Below are 15,734 nucleotides of genomic sequence, written 5' to 3'. Positions count from 1 at the left end.
CAGCGCCGGCAGCGGCCGCCCCGCGATGCCCGGCCCGAGAGCCGCGCGTTCCGCCCGGAGCGCCCGGCACGGCCCGGCCGCCCGCGCTCAAGATGGCGGCGCAGGGCGGGCGGGGGCGCGGCGGGGCGGGGCGGCGGGAGCCATGTTGGGGCTGCGGGAGGAGCCGCCACCACCCCCGGCAGCAGCGGCGGCGGCGGCGGGGCAGGGGGCGGCCATCGCCGGCGCGAGCGGGGGCGGCGCCGAGCCCATCGCCGTGCGCCCGGGCCGGGCGGCGGCCGCCGAGGCACCATGGCAGCGGCGGAGGAGCCGGTGGCCGCCCCGAGCCGCTCCTGCTGCCGCCGCCGCCGGGAGCCGTCGCCGCCGCCGCTACTGCTAGTGCTGCTACCGCTCCTGCTGCTCCCTTTGTTCCCCTCCGGGCTGGGGGCCACGGCGCCGCCGCCGCCGGCAGGCTGGGGGCCGGCAGCCCGCTGGGGCTGTCCCGCCGCCGTGCCGTGCCGGGCGCCGGCCGTGCCCCCGGGGCTGCCCCCGGCGCCGCGCCGCCGGTCCCCGCCGCGCTGCGCGCCCCGCGCCGCCCAGCCGCGCCCGCTGCCCTCGGTCCCGGCACCGGCCCCGGGACGGCGGGGCCGGCGCGCGGCACCGAACCGCCACCCGCTGTTCCCCCAGTACAACTACCAGGCGGAGGTGGCGGAGAACCAGCCGGCGGGGACGGCGGTGATGGCGGTGACGGCCCAGGACCCCGACGGGGGCGAGGCGGGGCGGCTGGTGTACTCCATGGACGCGCTGATGAACAGCCGCTCGCGGGATCTGTTCAGCATCGACCCGCGGGCCGGGCTCATCTCCACCACCCAGGCCCTGGATCGCGAGAGCATGGACCTGCACTACTTCCGAGTGACGGCCACTGACCACGGGGCACCGCGGCTCTCCGCCACAACCATGGTGGCTATCACTGTGGCTGACCGCAACGACCACGACCCCGTCTTCGAGCAGGGCGAGTACCGGGAGACCATCCGGGAGAACGTCGAGGAGGGATACCCCATCCTGCAGCTGCGGGCCACCGACGTCGACTCCCTGCCCAATGCTAACATCCGTTACCGCTTTGTCAACGAACGGGCTGCCCACGACATCTTTGAGATTGATCCCCGCTCCGGCCTCATCACCACCAGTGGGCCAGTGGACAGGGAGAAAATGGAGAAGTACTCGCTGGTGGTGGAAGCCAATGACCAGGGCAGGGAGCCGGGGCCCCGCTCCGCCACTGTCAAGGTCTACATCACAGTCCTCGATGAGAATGACAACATCCCTCAGTTCAGTGAGAAGCGCTACATTGTCCAAGTGAGGGAGGACATACGGCCCCACACCGAGATCCTGCGTGTCACCGCCACGGACCTGGACAAGGACAACAACGCGCTGGTGCACTACAACATCATCAGTGGGAACAGTCGGGGCCAGTTCTCTATTGACAGTGTCACTGGGGAAATACAGGTGGTGGCCCCCCTGGATTTTGAGGTGGAGCGGGAGTACGCCCTGAGGATCCGGGCTCAGGATGCGGGACGTCCTCCTCTTTCTAACAACACTGGCATGGCGAGCATCCAGGTGGTGGACATCAATGACCATGCCCCCATTTTTGTCAGCACCCCTTTTCAAATCTCCGTCCTGGAGAATGCTCCCCTTGGCCACTCTGTCATCCACATCCAGGCTGTGGACGCAGACTACGGCGAGAACTCGCGCCTGGAGTACAAACTGACAGGGGTCTCAGCTGACACACCCTTTGTGGTGAACAGTGCCACGGGGTGGATCACGGTCAGTGGGCCCTTGGACCGGGAATCGGTCGAGCACTATTTTTTTGGGGTGGAGGCTCATGACCACGGCTCTCCACCTTTATCCGCCTCGGCCAGCGTCACCATCACTGTCATGGATGTCAACGACAACCGCCCTGAGTTCACCCAGAAGGAATACTTCATCCGCCTGAACGAGGACGCGGCTGTGGGCACCAGTGTCCTCAGCGTCACGGCAGTGGACCGGGACGTGAACAGCGCCATCACATACCAGATCACAGGGGGCAACACACGGAACCGCTTCTCCATCAGCACGCAGGGAGGGCTGGGGCTCATCACTCTGTCTCTGCCGCTGGACTACAAGCAGGAGAGGCGCTATGTGCTCACGGTGACGGCCTCTGACCGCACCCTGCGTGACAACTGCCACGTTCACATCAACATCACCGACGCCAACACGCACCGGCCCGTGTTCCAGAGCGCCCACTACTCCGTGAGCATCAACGAGGACCGGCCTGTGGGCAGCACCGTGGTGGTGATCAGTGCCACGGATGATGACGTGGGGGAGAACGCCCGCATCACCTACTACCTGGAAGACAACGTCCCTCAGTTCCGTATTGACCCAGACTCTGGGGCCATCACCCTCCAGGCACAACTGGACTATGAGGACCAGGTCACGTATACGTTGGCTATCACTGCCAAGGACAATGGGATCCCCCAGAAGGCAGACACCACATATGTTGAAATCATGGTGAATGATGTTAATGACAATGCCCCCCAGTTTGTCAGCCCTCTTTACCAGGGCGTGATCTCTGAGGATGCACCTCCCTTCACCAGCGTGCTCCAGATCTCTGCCACCGACCGGGATGCCCACACCAACGGGCGAGTGCAGTACACCTTCCAGAACGGGGAGGACGGGGATGGGGACTTCACCATAGAGCCCACCTCAGGCATCATTCGCACCGTGCGCAGGCTGGACCGCGAGAGCGTTCCTGTCTACGAACTGACTGCCTACGCTGTGGACAGGGGCATCCCTCCTCTGAGAACTCCTGTCCACATCCAGGTCACCATTCAGGATGTGAATGACAACGCTCCTGTCTTTCCTGCTGAGGAGTTTGAGGTTCTGGTGAAGGAGAACAGCATTGTAGGCTCTGTAGTGGCCCAAATCACAGCTGTTGACCCAGATGAGGGACCCAATGCCCAGATCATGTACCAAATTGTGGAGGGCAACATCCCAGAGATATTCCAGATGGACATCTTTTCTGGGGAGCTCACAGCATTGATAGACTTGGATTATGAGACAAAATCTGAATATGTGATTGTAGTGCAGGCCACCTCTGCCCCTCTGGTCAGCAGAGCTACAGTCCACATCAAACTCCTTGACCAGAATGACAATAGCCCTGTTCTGAAGAACTTCCAAATCCTGTTCAATAACTACGTGTCCAATAAATCCAACACCTTCCCCTCGGGGGTCATAGGGAAGGTCCCAGCATATGACCCAGATGCATCTGACCACCTCTTCTACTCCTTTGAGCGGGGAAACGAGCTGCACTTGTTGATTGTAAATCAGTCGAGCGGGGAGCTGAGGCTGAGCCGCAAGCTGGACAACAACCGTCCGCTTGTGGCCTCCATGCTGGTGACTGTCACAGGTAGGGAGTGAAAATCATTGAATCTTTGGTACGGTACCTTTGGGGGGCTCTGCAGGGTCCCCCTGGGGCAGCCCGTTGTGCATTGGGGGTGGGGACTGGTAACAAGGTTTGGATTGGGGGTCCATTCCAGACAGAGTTCTGCTGGGGTGGTGTGAGGGGTGGCATGGGAGGCAGGTTGCTGAGTAGTGCTTGTGAAGGGGACAAGGCTGGAAATGGTCTGCAAGAACAAAGCATCGTTACTGAGCTGTGAGATCACTTCTGGCTGCTAGCGAGGCACCTTTGGAGGTGTTGTGGCCAGCCAGGCTGTGTTGTGTGTTGTGGGGTGCTGGCCCAGGAAGGAGGCAGTTCCCACGATGGCCAGGCTGCTGGCCCAGGGCTGGTACACTGCCTTGCTCCCAAGCCCAGGTGGCTTTTCTCTCTGCCGGGACTGAGTGCTTCCCTGGCTCTGCTGTACAGAGGGAGGGACTGAGCTCAGTGCAGAGGGAGCTCTCTCAAACACCCATCTGCCAGCAGCAAACAGTTCAGTCCGGACTCTGGCTGTGGCTCCTGCCAGCACTTGCTTTGCAGGGTGGCTTCTGAAGCCTAGTGCTGCCTTTCTGCAGCCAGCTCAGTGTTCAGGGGACAGCTGTGACAAGCCTGAGTGCAGTCCCTGGAACTCTTGCATAGTGCTTGTTGTTGGGGTATCCAAATGCAGATGCTGGCTGTAGCTAGGGGTGGCTTTGTGGGGTATTGGGTGCCCTCTAGCCCAGCTGAGGACAGGACAAAGACGGACCATGGGCAAGCAGGGTTTGGACCTGGAGCTTCCAGAGCCTGAGCTTTGCCTTCAGCACTAGCCTTTCTTAGCATGATCTGAAATGGAGGCATCTGTCCATTGCTGAACCATGGAGTGGCTGCAGGAGGGAGGGCAGGAGCCCTCTCTGGAGGGGCCAAGCACTGAATTGCCAGGAGTGCCTGGGGAGCGGTGCTCTAAATTGTGATGGTCCCCTGGCCATTGGCTGCCTTCCCTTTTGGCTCTCTCAGTCCGGCTTATTCTGTCAGAGGAGGATTTCTTTCAAAGGATGGAGCAAGGGCTTTAACAGGAGACCTATCCAAGGCAATCCTGCATGAGCAGCAGCAGCCTGGCAGTGGGCTGGGGCTCTGTGGGGGTAATTGTAGCCGCAGGGCTGCTCCAGCCCCTCGCTGGAGGTGGGGGTGGTTTTGACCTTTCCAGCTTCTGCCCCAGTGTGTTTATGCAAGCCCTGCCTCCTCACACACTTAACCCTGCACAAAGGCAGGAGACAATCACATCCTGGAGTCCTGCATGAGCCGCCTCGTGGCAAGGGGGCCCTTGCAATTAGAATGTCGTCATCTTCCAGCGGGAAGGGAGAATGGGAGCGGTGTGCTCAAGGAGGGGAGAGGATGGAAGGGGAAGAGCTGTTCTGGCGAGGGAAGTGAGATGCTGGGAAACGAGCCTTTTGTTGGATTTGTATTGGCTGTGGAGGTGGAGGTCTAGTTTGGCTTTTCAGTCTTTGTTGTTGGAAGCCCCCCGCCCAGCTGGCAGCTCCGCAGCCCCGTGCTGTCGCTGTGTGCAGAGCAGGGTGGGTGTGCAGAGCTGGCAGTCAGGACAGTCAGCCCTGGCTGCATTGTCTGCCCCAGACACTGCCTGGCAGAGCAGCTCCCTGCTGCTGGGGGACAGCAGCAGCAGCTACGTGGGTGTCCCAAGGGCCAGCATCCTAGGAGGCCACTGAATCCCTGCCTTTATGGTGCTTTTCAGGGAGGCTGAACCCCCTAAAACACAGGGCAAGGGGCCATTTTGCCTGCCTGTGAGCCGTGTGTATTCTTAGCTCAGCCCCTTGTAGGAGGCAGCAGACTTGGGCCATCACAAACCACTGCCTTTCCAGCAGGGCTGATAGCCTCAAAACTGACCTCAGCTTTTCACAGGACACTTCTGGCTGCTAACATCTGCTCTTGGCTGCTGAGGATGCAGGACAGTGGAATGGAGGGGCTGTCCATGGCCAGCAGCGCTCTGAAATCAGGGCAGTGTGAGAGACTGACATCATGTTGACTTCAAACCATTTCAGACTGGTTTCTCTGGGCTTGGTGGCAAGTGTGGAGGCTCAGGTGCAGGAGAATGGCATTCATCTTCTGTGCTGGGTGATGGAAGCCTGATTTACTTTCAAGATCTCTTAACTGGTAAAATATTATCAAGATGTTGAGAGGTCTGCCAAAGCATTTCAGCAGCAGTGAGGAATGTTCACTATACTGATATCCAGGTCTTTTCCTGGCTCCTTGTCTGTAAGTGTGTTACTGTTCCTCACCTGCAAACATGAAAGTCACCCTGTCTGTCCCCAGAGCACCTTGCTGTCTTTGGGGTGGCCATTGCAGTCACAATAGTGGCTTTTGGACACTGTTTTTGGCTCTCTTGGACACTGTTGCTGCCACTGAGTAGAAGAGGGCATGGAACTCTTCTTTAGCTTCGTTGCTTTTGAAGCTGGTAATTGTCAGTCTTGGAATTGCAAACACAATGGCTCAATGCTGCCCAGCACAAGGGTCAGAGCCCCTTGTTCCTTTTCCTTGCTCCATTCCCTGTAGCTGTGTTTCTAGGACTCCTCACTCTGCTGCATGAATATTCACCAGGCACCAGCTCTGCAGCCACAGGATTTAATCAGAAAGGCTGAGCATTCGTGATTAAAATGCCTCCCATGGGGGGTCAGTGCCTCCAGCCAGCTTTGGGCTTTCTTCTGGTAGCTTTATTTTTTTTTTCTTTTCCCATTTGCAGTGGGTCATTCTCTTAACCATCTGCTTCCCTGTGCTTGGAGGGGCAGGCAGCCTTGGGTGTGATGCTGAGGTTGGGACAGTGTTAGAGGGGGGTTTCTGAGGAGGGCTGTGGGCCCAGGCCTGGCTCCACATTGCTCTGGGGAACTGGGAAAGGGATGCTTGGCTTTCCTGCCGTGGGATCAAAGGCATCAGGTACCCTCCAACTCACTTTCTTCCCCAGGCACAGAGTCCTTGCTCCTGTGAGGCATTCCTGGCCTCCAGCCTGCCTCAGGATGCCCTGAGCCAAGGCTGAATAGCAGCCATAAATCAGGCAGAAATCTGCTGGGCTCTGAGCAGCCCCTGGGGAGAGCCGGAGCTGTCCCCAGGCCTTGTGGCTGCTTCTGGGTGAGCTGGGAGCTGGAGAGGAGAGGGCAGGGAGCTCATGCTGGCCTTGACCAGAGAGACAACAGAGAGGAGGGGACAAAGGGACAGGGGAGGGAGCTGGACACGACCCAGCTGTGTGGAGAAGGGAGCTGGTGTCAGTGATGGCATCCTGGGGTGCTGCCTCACCAGGGGGCTCCTCAGGGAGAGCTGCCAGGCTGGTGGTGGCTTGGGGAGCATCTTCTGCCAAGTGTGACTTAGGCTTTCCTCACACTCCTGCCTCCCAGGGTCGGGGTGGTCTCAGTTCCCCATGAGCCTCCTGCAGAGAGGATGTGCCTTGGGGAATGGAGGTGGTGATGCCAGTTCCTTGCCCTGAGCCCTGACAGATCTGGATACCCTGGCACGTCCAACCAGGTGCTGAATGGAGCTCTGTTGTTGCTGCTCGTGCTGCCCTGTGTGCCAGAGCAGGCAGGGTGTCGCACACAGATAGGTGCTTTCTCACCTTGCTTCCACAAGGGCCGGGAGCAGTTTGCCTTCAGAGAGAAGCAGCTCCCCTTTCCTGCAGGAGATTAGCTCCTGGGTGCCTGCACTGGCACGCTGCTCCCCCAGCCTGCAGCCAGCCTTATCTCCAGAGCACAGTCCCTGTGTGCAGGCTGCTGCTCGTGCAGGAATTTGCAGGGTCACTAGAAAGCTTTCACCTTCTGAGGAGTAGAGAGAGGTGAAAGAAAGAGAGATGTTTCCATTTGTAAATCCTCCTGCACTGCAAACTTCAAACAGGGCTGGGGGAAATCAAAAGGCTTTGCAGCACAGCAGCCAAGGGAAGAGAGGAGCAGTGAAGGCAGCTTTGTATGTGAGGCTGGGAGCTGGGGCATGGATGAGGGATGGGCACACCTGATCCTGGTCGGGGATGGGGCTGGCTGGGGTGCCAGAATCCTGCTGCTGCTCCTTGCACTGGGTTGGAGCAGGTGAAGCACATAGGTTTGGGATCCAGGATTAGCCATGGGGCTCACTGTTGAGATGTGCTGATGTAATGTTGTGTTGGTATGATGATGGAGAGCCAGTTTTCCATGGAATTGTGTGGGTTTGAGGCTCTCAGGTGTATATGAGGTGGGAGGTGGGAACAACAGGTGGCAGCTGTGTGCTGCTAATGCCCGTGGGGCACCAGCATTGGGGTGCTGGCAATGGGCTGGAAGGTGGATTGCTTCATTTCAAGAGCAGTGAGGTTCTTGATGAGCCCCATCAAACATTTCTGGGGCCACCAAGGTTGGCAGAGTCTTACCTTGCCATGCTGAAATCTGGCTCTGCTGGAGCCTGTGCTGGAGCCCAGAAGGAGGGGACCAGGTGACAGGAGGCATTTTCCTGGGAAAGCAGTCTTCTCCCAGCCAAAGCTGCTGTCAGAGGTGTCTGGGGTCTCCTGGGGTATCAGGATCCACTGGTCTCTGGGAGCTGGGTGGCTGGGGTGGGGCAGGAGCCCATGATCACGGATCTGCCAGGGTGGAAGCTGCACCGCTGCCCCTTCGGGCTGTGCTGTGGTGCCCCTGCAGCCTGAGCCGCTGGCCGGGAGTGCACACGATGTGCCCTGGGTGAGCGGCTGCTGCTGCTGCTGGCCAAGGTGCTGAGAGAGCCGGCAGGCGTGCTCCGAGTGTCCCTGCACCTCCCGAGTGTCCCTGCACCTCCGAGTGTCCCTGCACGCTCCGAGTGTCCCTGCACCTCCGAGTGTCCCTGCACCTCCCGAGTGTCCCTGCACGCTCCGAGTGTCCCTGCACGCTCCGAGTTGTCCCTGCACGCTCCGAGTGTCCCTGCACCTCCCGAGTATCCCTGCACCTCCGAGTGTCCCTGCACCTCCGAGTGTCCCTGCACACTCCGAGTGTCCCTGCACGCTCCGAGTGTCCCTGCACCTCCCGAGTGTCCCTGCACCTCCCGAGTGTCCCTGCACCTCCGAGTGTCCCTGCACGCTCCGAGTTGTCCCTGCACGCTCCGAGTGTCCCTGCACCTCCGAGTGTCCCTGCACCTCCGAGTGTCCCTGCACACTCCGAGTTGTCCCTGCCACCTCCGAGTGTCCCTGCACGCTCCGAGTGTCCCTGCACGCTCCGAGTGTCCCTGCACACTCCGAGTTGTCCCTGCACGCTCCCCTGCTTCTGCCTGTGAGATTGCTCATGTGGAGCGCGATCCCAAAGGGAAGGAGTTTGTTTCCAAGGAAAACAGAGATTAAAGAGAATTAAACAAACCAGAGATGGGCTGAGAGAGGAAGAGATGCAGAGCAGATGGTGAGAATGGGGGGAGCAGGGAGACCAGCACAAAAGCTTGGGAGAGCCTGGAGGAGAGAGGAAGGAAATGGCAGGAGAAGAGCACAGGAAAAGGCAGCGTGGGGAAGGCAGACAGGGCACAGCAGGGAAACAAAACACCCCAGGCCCTGGCATCATCTCCAGTGTTTGCCAAACCTCCTGCTGGGACTTCCTTCTGTTCCTGAGCACCTTTGTTCCTGGGAGCTCAGTTTGCTGCCGAGATCCAGGACAAGGAGAAAACCTGAGAGTTCCTTCAGTGGAGAGCCTGATGGGGGGAGAAGATGCAGCCACATGGGCCACTCCCTCTCCATCCCAGGTGGCTCTCTACTAGCCCTTGGGGCTGTGGCTCCAAGCTTCCTTACCCAGGAGTCAAACACTGGGGTGCAGGGCTCTGCCCTGGGCTGGGAGGGAAGAGATCCTCCAAGAGCAGGCAGAGACTTGCAGCGTGTTCCTGTTGCCTCCCACAGACGGGATCCACAGCGTGACAGCTCAGTGCGTCCTGCGCGTGATCATCATCACGGAGGACATGCTGGCCAACAGCATCACGGTGCGCCTGCAGAACATGTGGCAGGAGAGGTTCCTCTCCCCGCTGCTCTCCACCTTCCTGGAAGGAGTGGCCACCGTGCTTGCGACGCCCAAGGAGGACATCTTCATCTTCAACATCCAGAACGACACGGACGTGGGGGGCACGGTGCTCAACGTCAGCTTCTCGGCGCTGGCGCCCCGGGGCGGGCGCTACTTCAGCTCGGAGGAGCTGCAGGAGCAGCTGTACATGAAGCGCATGGTGCTGACAGGCACCTCCATGCTGGACGTGCTGCCCTTCGACGACAACGTGTGCCTGCGGGAGCCCTGCCAGAACTACATGAAGTGCATCTCCGTGCTCAAGTTCGACAGCTCGGCGCCCTTCATCGCCTCCCGCTCCACCCTGTTCCGGCCCATCCACCCCATCGCCGGCCTGCGCTGCCGCTGCCCCCAGGGCTTCACCGGGGACTACTGTGAGACCGAGATCAACCTGTGCTACTCCAACCCCTGCCTCAATGGGGGCATCTGCACCCGCAGGGAGGGCGGCTACACCTGCGTCTGCCGCCAGCACTTCAGCGGTGAGTGCGGCCCTGGGGGAGGGCTGGCAGCGTCCCTTGGCACTGCCGTCACCGTGGCAGGTGCCCTTCCCACCAGGGCCGTGGGTGTCACAGCCTCTCTGTGCCTGCAGAGTCCAGCTCTGCTCCCAGCTCTGTGTTTCCATGGTGCTGCGTGTGCAGGGCTGAGGTTGCCATAGAAATCTGTCTGGTAGGGAGTTGGCTTGGAGAACTCTTGGGGACCCTGGCTATCATTTTCCACCCCTTGTCACAGAGCAGGAGGACTAAGCTAGACTAGGCTAGGCTGGGGCACAGGAGGTTTCTTGGCTGTGCCCCATGCTAGAGGGTGATGGGCTCTGGGACCTTTGCAGTCCTTCTGTGGTTTCAGCCTGTGCCAGTGTTCAGCTGGTCTGGCAGAGGTGTGGAGCCTCACTGGCCCCATGTGCAGTGGATGAGTGCAACCCACCCAGAACAGAAGGGGAGGCTGGGCCCAGGTGCCCCACCAGGCAGGATCTGAGCCAGGAAGATCTGGTCCTAGCTGGGGGGCTGGCAGGGGAATCCACAGTCCAGCCAGAGTCTGGTTGCCACAAGTTCCCAACAGGCTGTGGAGAACTGGCAGCTGAGGGATGAGGGGAGGTGGCCTCAGTCTACTGAGGAGGGATCCCCTGCCTTGCTCTCGCTGTCAGGAGGGAGCATGGCAGCAGATGGCTGCCTGGAGCTCTTCTGTAGGTGGCTCCTGGTGAGATAAGCAGAGTCAGTGGTAATTAACCTCCGGCATTTGAAGCGTGAACAGCCATTAGCAGAAGGGTTAATGAGCTCATTTGCCTGTCACTTCATGCTGTCTCCTCATCCTCCTTGTGTATCACAGAGCAAGTAATGGGAGCAGGGCCTGGGGCTGAGTAGGACTTCAGCTGAGTGCTTCCCTGGGTTCTGTGGGAATCGCACAGGAAGAGGGGCTGACAGATGTCCTGCACTGCACTGTTGAGCTGGCATGAGGCATCCCTGTTACCCATGCCAGCAAGGTGCCAGGGTATTTGTTGTTCTCCATGTGGTTCCCACTTGCATGCAGTGTTTGGAAGCTCCTGGTGCCATGGGTGATACTTCTATAGCTACTGACAGGAGCTCAGTGGCACTGGGCTGTCCCCACATGCCAGAGACAGGACTGAGATGCCTGTCCCAGGTTTGTGTGGTGGCAGAGCCCAAGGAGGCACTCTCAGCATTACCAGGATTCCCTGGCTTGCCTCTCCACTCTTAGGACTGTGCAGCTGTAGTGTAGAGGCCAGTGCCCTCCTGCCACATTCCCATGCTGTACTGGATCCAAAGTTGTCCCTTCAGCCAGACCTGGCATCACATCCAGCCCAGTGGCTCGTGCTGGGCTGGCAGTGCTGGCTAGCTCACTGGCTCCTCTGGGGAGCACCTGGGTAACACTTGGGGTGTCCTACCCTTCCCTGGCCCCCAGCTACTCCTCAGACTCCCTTCCCTCAGCTGCCCTGTGCCGAATCCAGGCTGCATTCCCAGGACAAGGAGCCTGTGGGTGGCTGCTGTGCGTGGTCCCAGCCTGTGCCTTGCCCTGCAGGGGAGCACTGTGAGGTGGACAGCCGGGCAGGGCGCTGCATGCCCGGCGTGTGCCACAACGGGGGCACCTGCACCGACAGCGCCGACGGTGGCTTCCGCTGCCAGTGCCCGGCGGGCGGCTTCGAGGCGCCCTTCTGCCACGTGTCCACGCGCTCCTTCCCGCCGCGCTCCTTCATCATGTTCCGGGGCCTGCGCCAGCGCTTCCACCTCACCCTCGCCCTCTCGTGAGTGCTCTCTCTGTCTCTCTCTCTCCCCTCCCCTGCACAGCAGTGTCCTCGGTTCACCCGGCCCTGCTCTGGTGGCTCCTGTGCACAGCATGCTGGGCCAGTCCAGGGGCTGCCCGATGCGCTCCTCACCCCGTGTCACTGGCTTTGCTCCCCCATGGGTCTGCCCTGGCACCTTTGGCCAAAGGGCTCTGAACCTGCACTGGCATCAGCTCATGCCTTCCTGCAGTGCTGCTGCCAGCTCTCTGCCCCCCATGCTCAGGTCTTAGTGTCCCTGTGCTGGGATGCTGGTGCATGCCACAGGATAGAGGGGATCTCCACGTGCTCCTTGCCCACACCCTGCTCTCCTTTGTGCCCTGCCCCAGGTTCAGCACCGTGGAGCCCGGCGGCCTCCTGCTCTACAATGGGCGTTTGAATGAGAGGCACGACTTCCTGGCAGTGGAGATCATCCAGGGCCAGGTCCAGCTGAAATACTCCACAGGTACTCTTGGCCCTGCCTGCTGTGGGATTTGTGTCATGGGAGCTGGGAGAAGGCCTGTGCTAAGTGAGAAGAGGAGAATGCTGCCCTGGATGGAGCCTGTGCTAAGGGAAGCAGTGTTAGGAGGGATTGGTGAGCATCAGTGGATACCACAGGAGATGAGTTGTGTGTATCAGGACTCTCCCTGGCCTTAGGAGTGTGGTTTGTGAGCACAAACCAGGACAAACCCCTTTGGTGTCTGTGCTGCTGTTCTGTCCTGTTGTGTCACTGTGAGCTTCACAAGTCCATCAGCAGCACAGTGGGTGTGGTGCCTCAGGAAGGGTGGGAACCTCTGGAGGCTGTGTGGCTCCCCTGAGCCCTGCCATCATCCCTGTCTCCTCAGGAGAGTCCAGCACGGTGGTGAGCCCCTACCTGCCGGGGGGTGTGAGTGATGGGCAGTGGCACACGCTGCAGCTCCGCTACTACAACAAGGTACGTGTGCCCCAGCTGGCCCCAGCACTCATGGCTCTCTCTCCCCATGAGTGAGCAGTGCTGGCTGTCCTGTTCCCTGCCTCTGTCCCATGGCAGGGGCTCTGGAGAGAAGGTAGAGCAGGTTGTCAGCCCTTGGGGATGGATGCAGGGGAGCAGACAGCTGGGTGCAGGGACAGATTGACACCCAGGACCTCACTTGGAGGCTGCAGGGATGTGCTGCATGCAGTGTCCTTGTGCATGTTCCTCTCTGGGGCTGCTTGCTGGGCTCAGCTGGAGGTTTCCCTCCTGCATTGCTCACACCTCCAGGAGCACAGCTGAGCCTGGGCTACTCAGGCCTTTCCTTGCTTTTGTGTGAACTCTTGGGTGCTGGGGTCTGGGGCCTGTGTGCTGATGACACCCTTCATTTGCTTTCAGCCCAAGGTCAGCACCCTGGGGGTGGTGCAGGGCCCCTCCAAGGACAAGGTGGCCATCTTGACAATAGATGAATGTGATGCTTCAGTGGCCCTGCAGTTTGGCAGCGAGATTGGAAACTACTCCTGTGCTGCAGAAGGTGTGCAGACCAGCTCGAAGAAGTGAGTTCCTTGGAGCTGCTGTGGTGGGGAGGGGTGGTCCCCTGTGGAGCCAGGCCTTCACATCCAGGATTTTGGCTGTGTGTACCTGTCCCTGAGGAGGTCTGGGGACAGACCTCCTGTGCACTGGGGAGCTCACTGAGGTGAGGTCAGTGTACCTCTTAAAGCCCTGGGCTTCTGATCCTGCAGGTCCCTGGACCTCACAGGTCCCTTGCTCCTTGGAGGGGTCCCCAATCTGCCAGAAAACTTCCCCATCACTCACCGTGACTTTGTGGGGTGCATGAGAGATCTCTTCATCGACAGCAAGCGCATCGACCTGGCCTCCTACATTGCCAACAACGGAACTGCTGCAGGTACAGGTGCCTCTGCTCCTGCCAGCCCTGCCAGGGATGGAATCTGCTTCTCACACAGCACTGCTGCTGGGCTGGAGCAGCATTGTGGCACCACAGCTGGAGTTGAGCAGATTCTCACTGGAGAACAAGGCCTTCAGGTCCCCTTAAATGATCCAATGCCTACCTCAGCTAACATTCTGGGAATGTCCCCTGATCCCAAGTGCAGAGTCTGTTGAGCTGGCTGATCTGGGAGATGCCAGATCATCAGTCCAGCTCTACGGTATCTTTGTTCTGGCATAAGGAGCACCAACAGCCTTAACCCTTATTCCTGAGCAGGCATGGTCTGTGTGGAGACACTGAGCAGCAGGGCTTGCCCCTCTGACAGCCTGGGGAAGGGCCAGCAGGCAGTGGTGCCTTTCCTTTTGGCTGGGGAGAGGTGGTGAGCTGGTTGAGGCTGATACAGGTGGCTTTGATACCTCCAGGTTGTCATGCCAAGCACACATTCTGCGATTCCAACCCCTGCAAGAATGGTGGCACCTGCTCTGTCAGCTGGGGGACCTACTCCTGCCTCTGTCCTGTTGGCTTTGGGGGCAAGGACTGTCGCCATGGTGAGTGAGGGGGCACTGCTGGGCATGGGCAGGGTGGGGTGCAAGTGGAGGCAGAGTGATGGATCCACATGAGATGAACCAATTCTGCTGTCCCTGCATCTAGTGTTCCCTGTGAAGTGCCCTTCCCTTCTCCTCACCTCCACTTTCCTTTCCAGCCATGCACCATGCCCACTATTTTCAGGGCAACAGTGTCCTGACCTGGGACTTCAAGGCAGACGTGAAGATCTCGGTGCCGTGGTACCTGGGGCTGGCGTTCCGGACGCGCCAGCAGGATGGGGTTCTGCTGCAGGCCCACGCGGGCCAGTACACCACCCTGCTCTGCCAGGTATGGCCACAGCCTCAGCCACAGCACCACGGGCTAGCCTCTGCTGCTGTCTGCCCCAGGAGGGCATGGGGACCCTGTTCTCCCTGATGGCTGCATCCCAAGCAGAGGGTGGCTGAGGGGAGAGGCATTTAGCAGGGATGGATTTCCCTCCCCATGCTCTGATGGAGGGTAGGCTGGAAGCAGCCAGGGTTGATGAGGTCTTTGCTCACTGCTGGCATTGCTGTTCCCTTTGTGCAGCTGGCTGGGGGCCTGCTCTCCTTCATGGTGAGCAGGGGCTCAGGGCGCAGCACCAGCCTGCTCCTGGACCAGCTGCAGCTCAGTGATGGGAAGTGGCACGACCTCCAGCTGGAGCTGCGGGACGTCCACAGCGGGCGCGACTCGCGCTACGTCATCACCCTCACCCTGGACTTTGGGCTCTACCAGGTGGGTGCTGCTCAGGACCCTGGCACCAGGGCAGGAGCTGTGGGGGATGCTTGGCAAACACAGGCAGAGCTGTGCCTCTGCACCCCCTGGGAGGGCTGGGCCAGGGCTGGTGCCCATTGCCTCGTGTTGCTCCCTTCTGCAGGACACGGTGGTTGTGGGAAATGAACTGCATGGCCTGAAGGTGAAACACCTGCATGTGGGGGGAGTCCTGGGCTCTGGCGAGGTGCAGAATGGGCTGAGGGGCTGCATACAGGTGAGTCCATTGCTCTGAGCCTTCCCTTTTCAGCAGGTCTGTTTTGTGGAGAGTTGGAAACACAAGTCTGGCAACTGCTGCCAGCATCCCTGGTGCTGCTGTCACTGTCCCTCTGGGCATTCAAGGCTCTGACGTGCCATGGGGTAGCGTTAAGTAGGGAGGATGGCGAGTGGCTGCTGCTGGGGGTTTGTGGAAGGCAGGAGAGCTGGAGCCTGGTGTGTCTGCCCTGGCCTCACTGTGAGTTTGTCACCTGCACTGCAGGGTGTGCGCCTGGGTGACAGTGTCACTGGGATCGTGCTGCCCAAGCCCAACCATGCCCTGCGGGTGGAGGCTGGCTGCAGTGTCCCGAGCCCCTGCGACTCCAACCCCTGCCCAGCCAACAGTGTCTGCAAGGATGAGTGGCAGAGCTACTCCTGTGTCTGCCAGCCAGGTAGGACCTGCAGCACCCTGCTACTCCTCTGCTCTTTGTGCCCATTTATCTTCTCCTCTGCCCCTGTGACTCCCTCCTGGCCTGTGACCGCTCTCCTGTCCATGCCTTGGGCAAGTCACACCCCTGTCAGACACTCATCAGTTTTTCTGG

At 59.9% G+C, this 15,734-nt stretch overlaps 1 protein-coding gene across 1 annotated transcript in view; it reads left to right on the top strand.

Moving 5' to 3' along the window:
- The first annotated feature begins 699 nt into the window (after positions 1-699).
- Positions 700-15,734, top strand: part of CELSR3 (cadherin EGF LAG seven-pass G-type receptor 3) — a 29,202-nt gene continuing 14,167 nt past the window's right edge. The window contains exons 1-12 of the mRNA XM_059479968.1: positions 700-3,418; positions 9,288-9,920; positions 11,473-11,695; positions 12,061-12,176; positions 12,556-12,644; positions 13,059-13,216; positions 13,403-13,566; positions 14,028-14,153; positions 14,309-14,478; positions 14,716-14,901; positions 15,044-15,154; positions 15,416-15,584. Of these exons, the coding sequence (XP_059335951.1) occupies positions 715-3,418; positions 9,288-9,920; positions 11,473-11,695; positions 12,061-12,176; positions 12,556-12,644; positions 13,059-13,216; positions 13,403-13,566; positions 14,028-14,153; positions 14,309-14,478; positions 14,716-14,901; positions 15,044-15,154; positions 15,416-15,584 (4,849 nt within the window). The 5' untranslated portion in view covers positions 700-714. The remainder of the gene's footprint in view (positions 3,419-9,287; positions 9,921-11,472; positions 11,696-12,060; positions 12,177-12,555; positions 12,645-13,058; positions 13,217-13,402; positions 13,567-14,027; positions 14,154-14,308; positions 14,479-14,715; positions 14,902-15,043; positions 15,155-15,415; positions 15,585-15,734) is intronic.

This window comes from Ammospiza nelsoni, chromosome 11 (genome assembly GCF_027579445.1).
Source record: "Ammospiza nelsoni isolate bAmmNel1 chromosome 11, bAmmNel1.pri, whole genome shotgun sequence".
NCBI lineage: Eukaryota > Metazoa > Chordata > Aves > Passeriformes > Passerellidae > Ammospiza > Ammospiza nelsoni.
The sequence above is the reverse complement of the archived record's forward strand: the minus strand, read 5'-3'. Positions and strand labels throughout refer to the sequence as shown.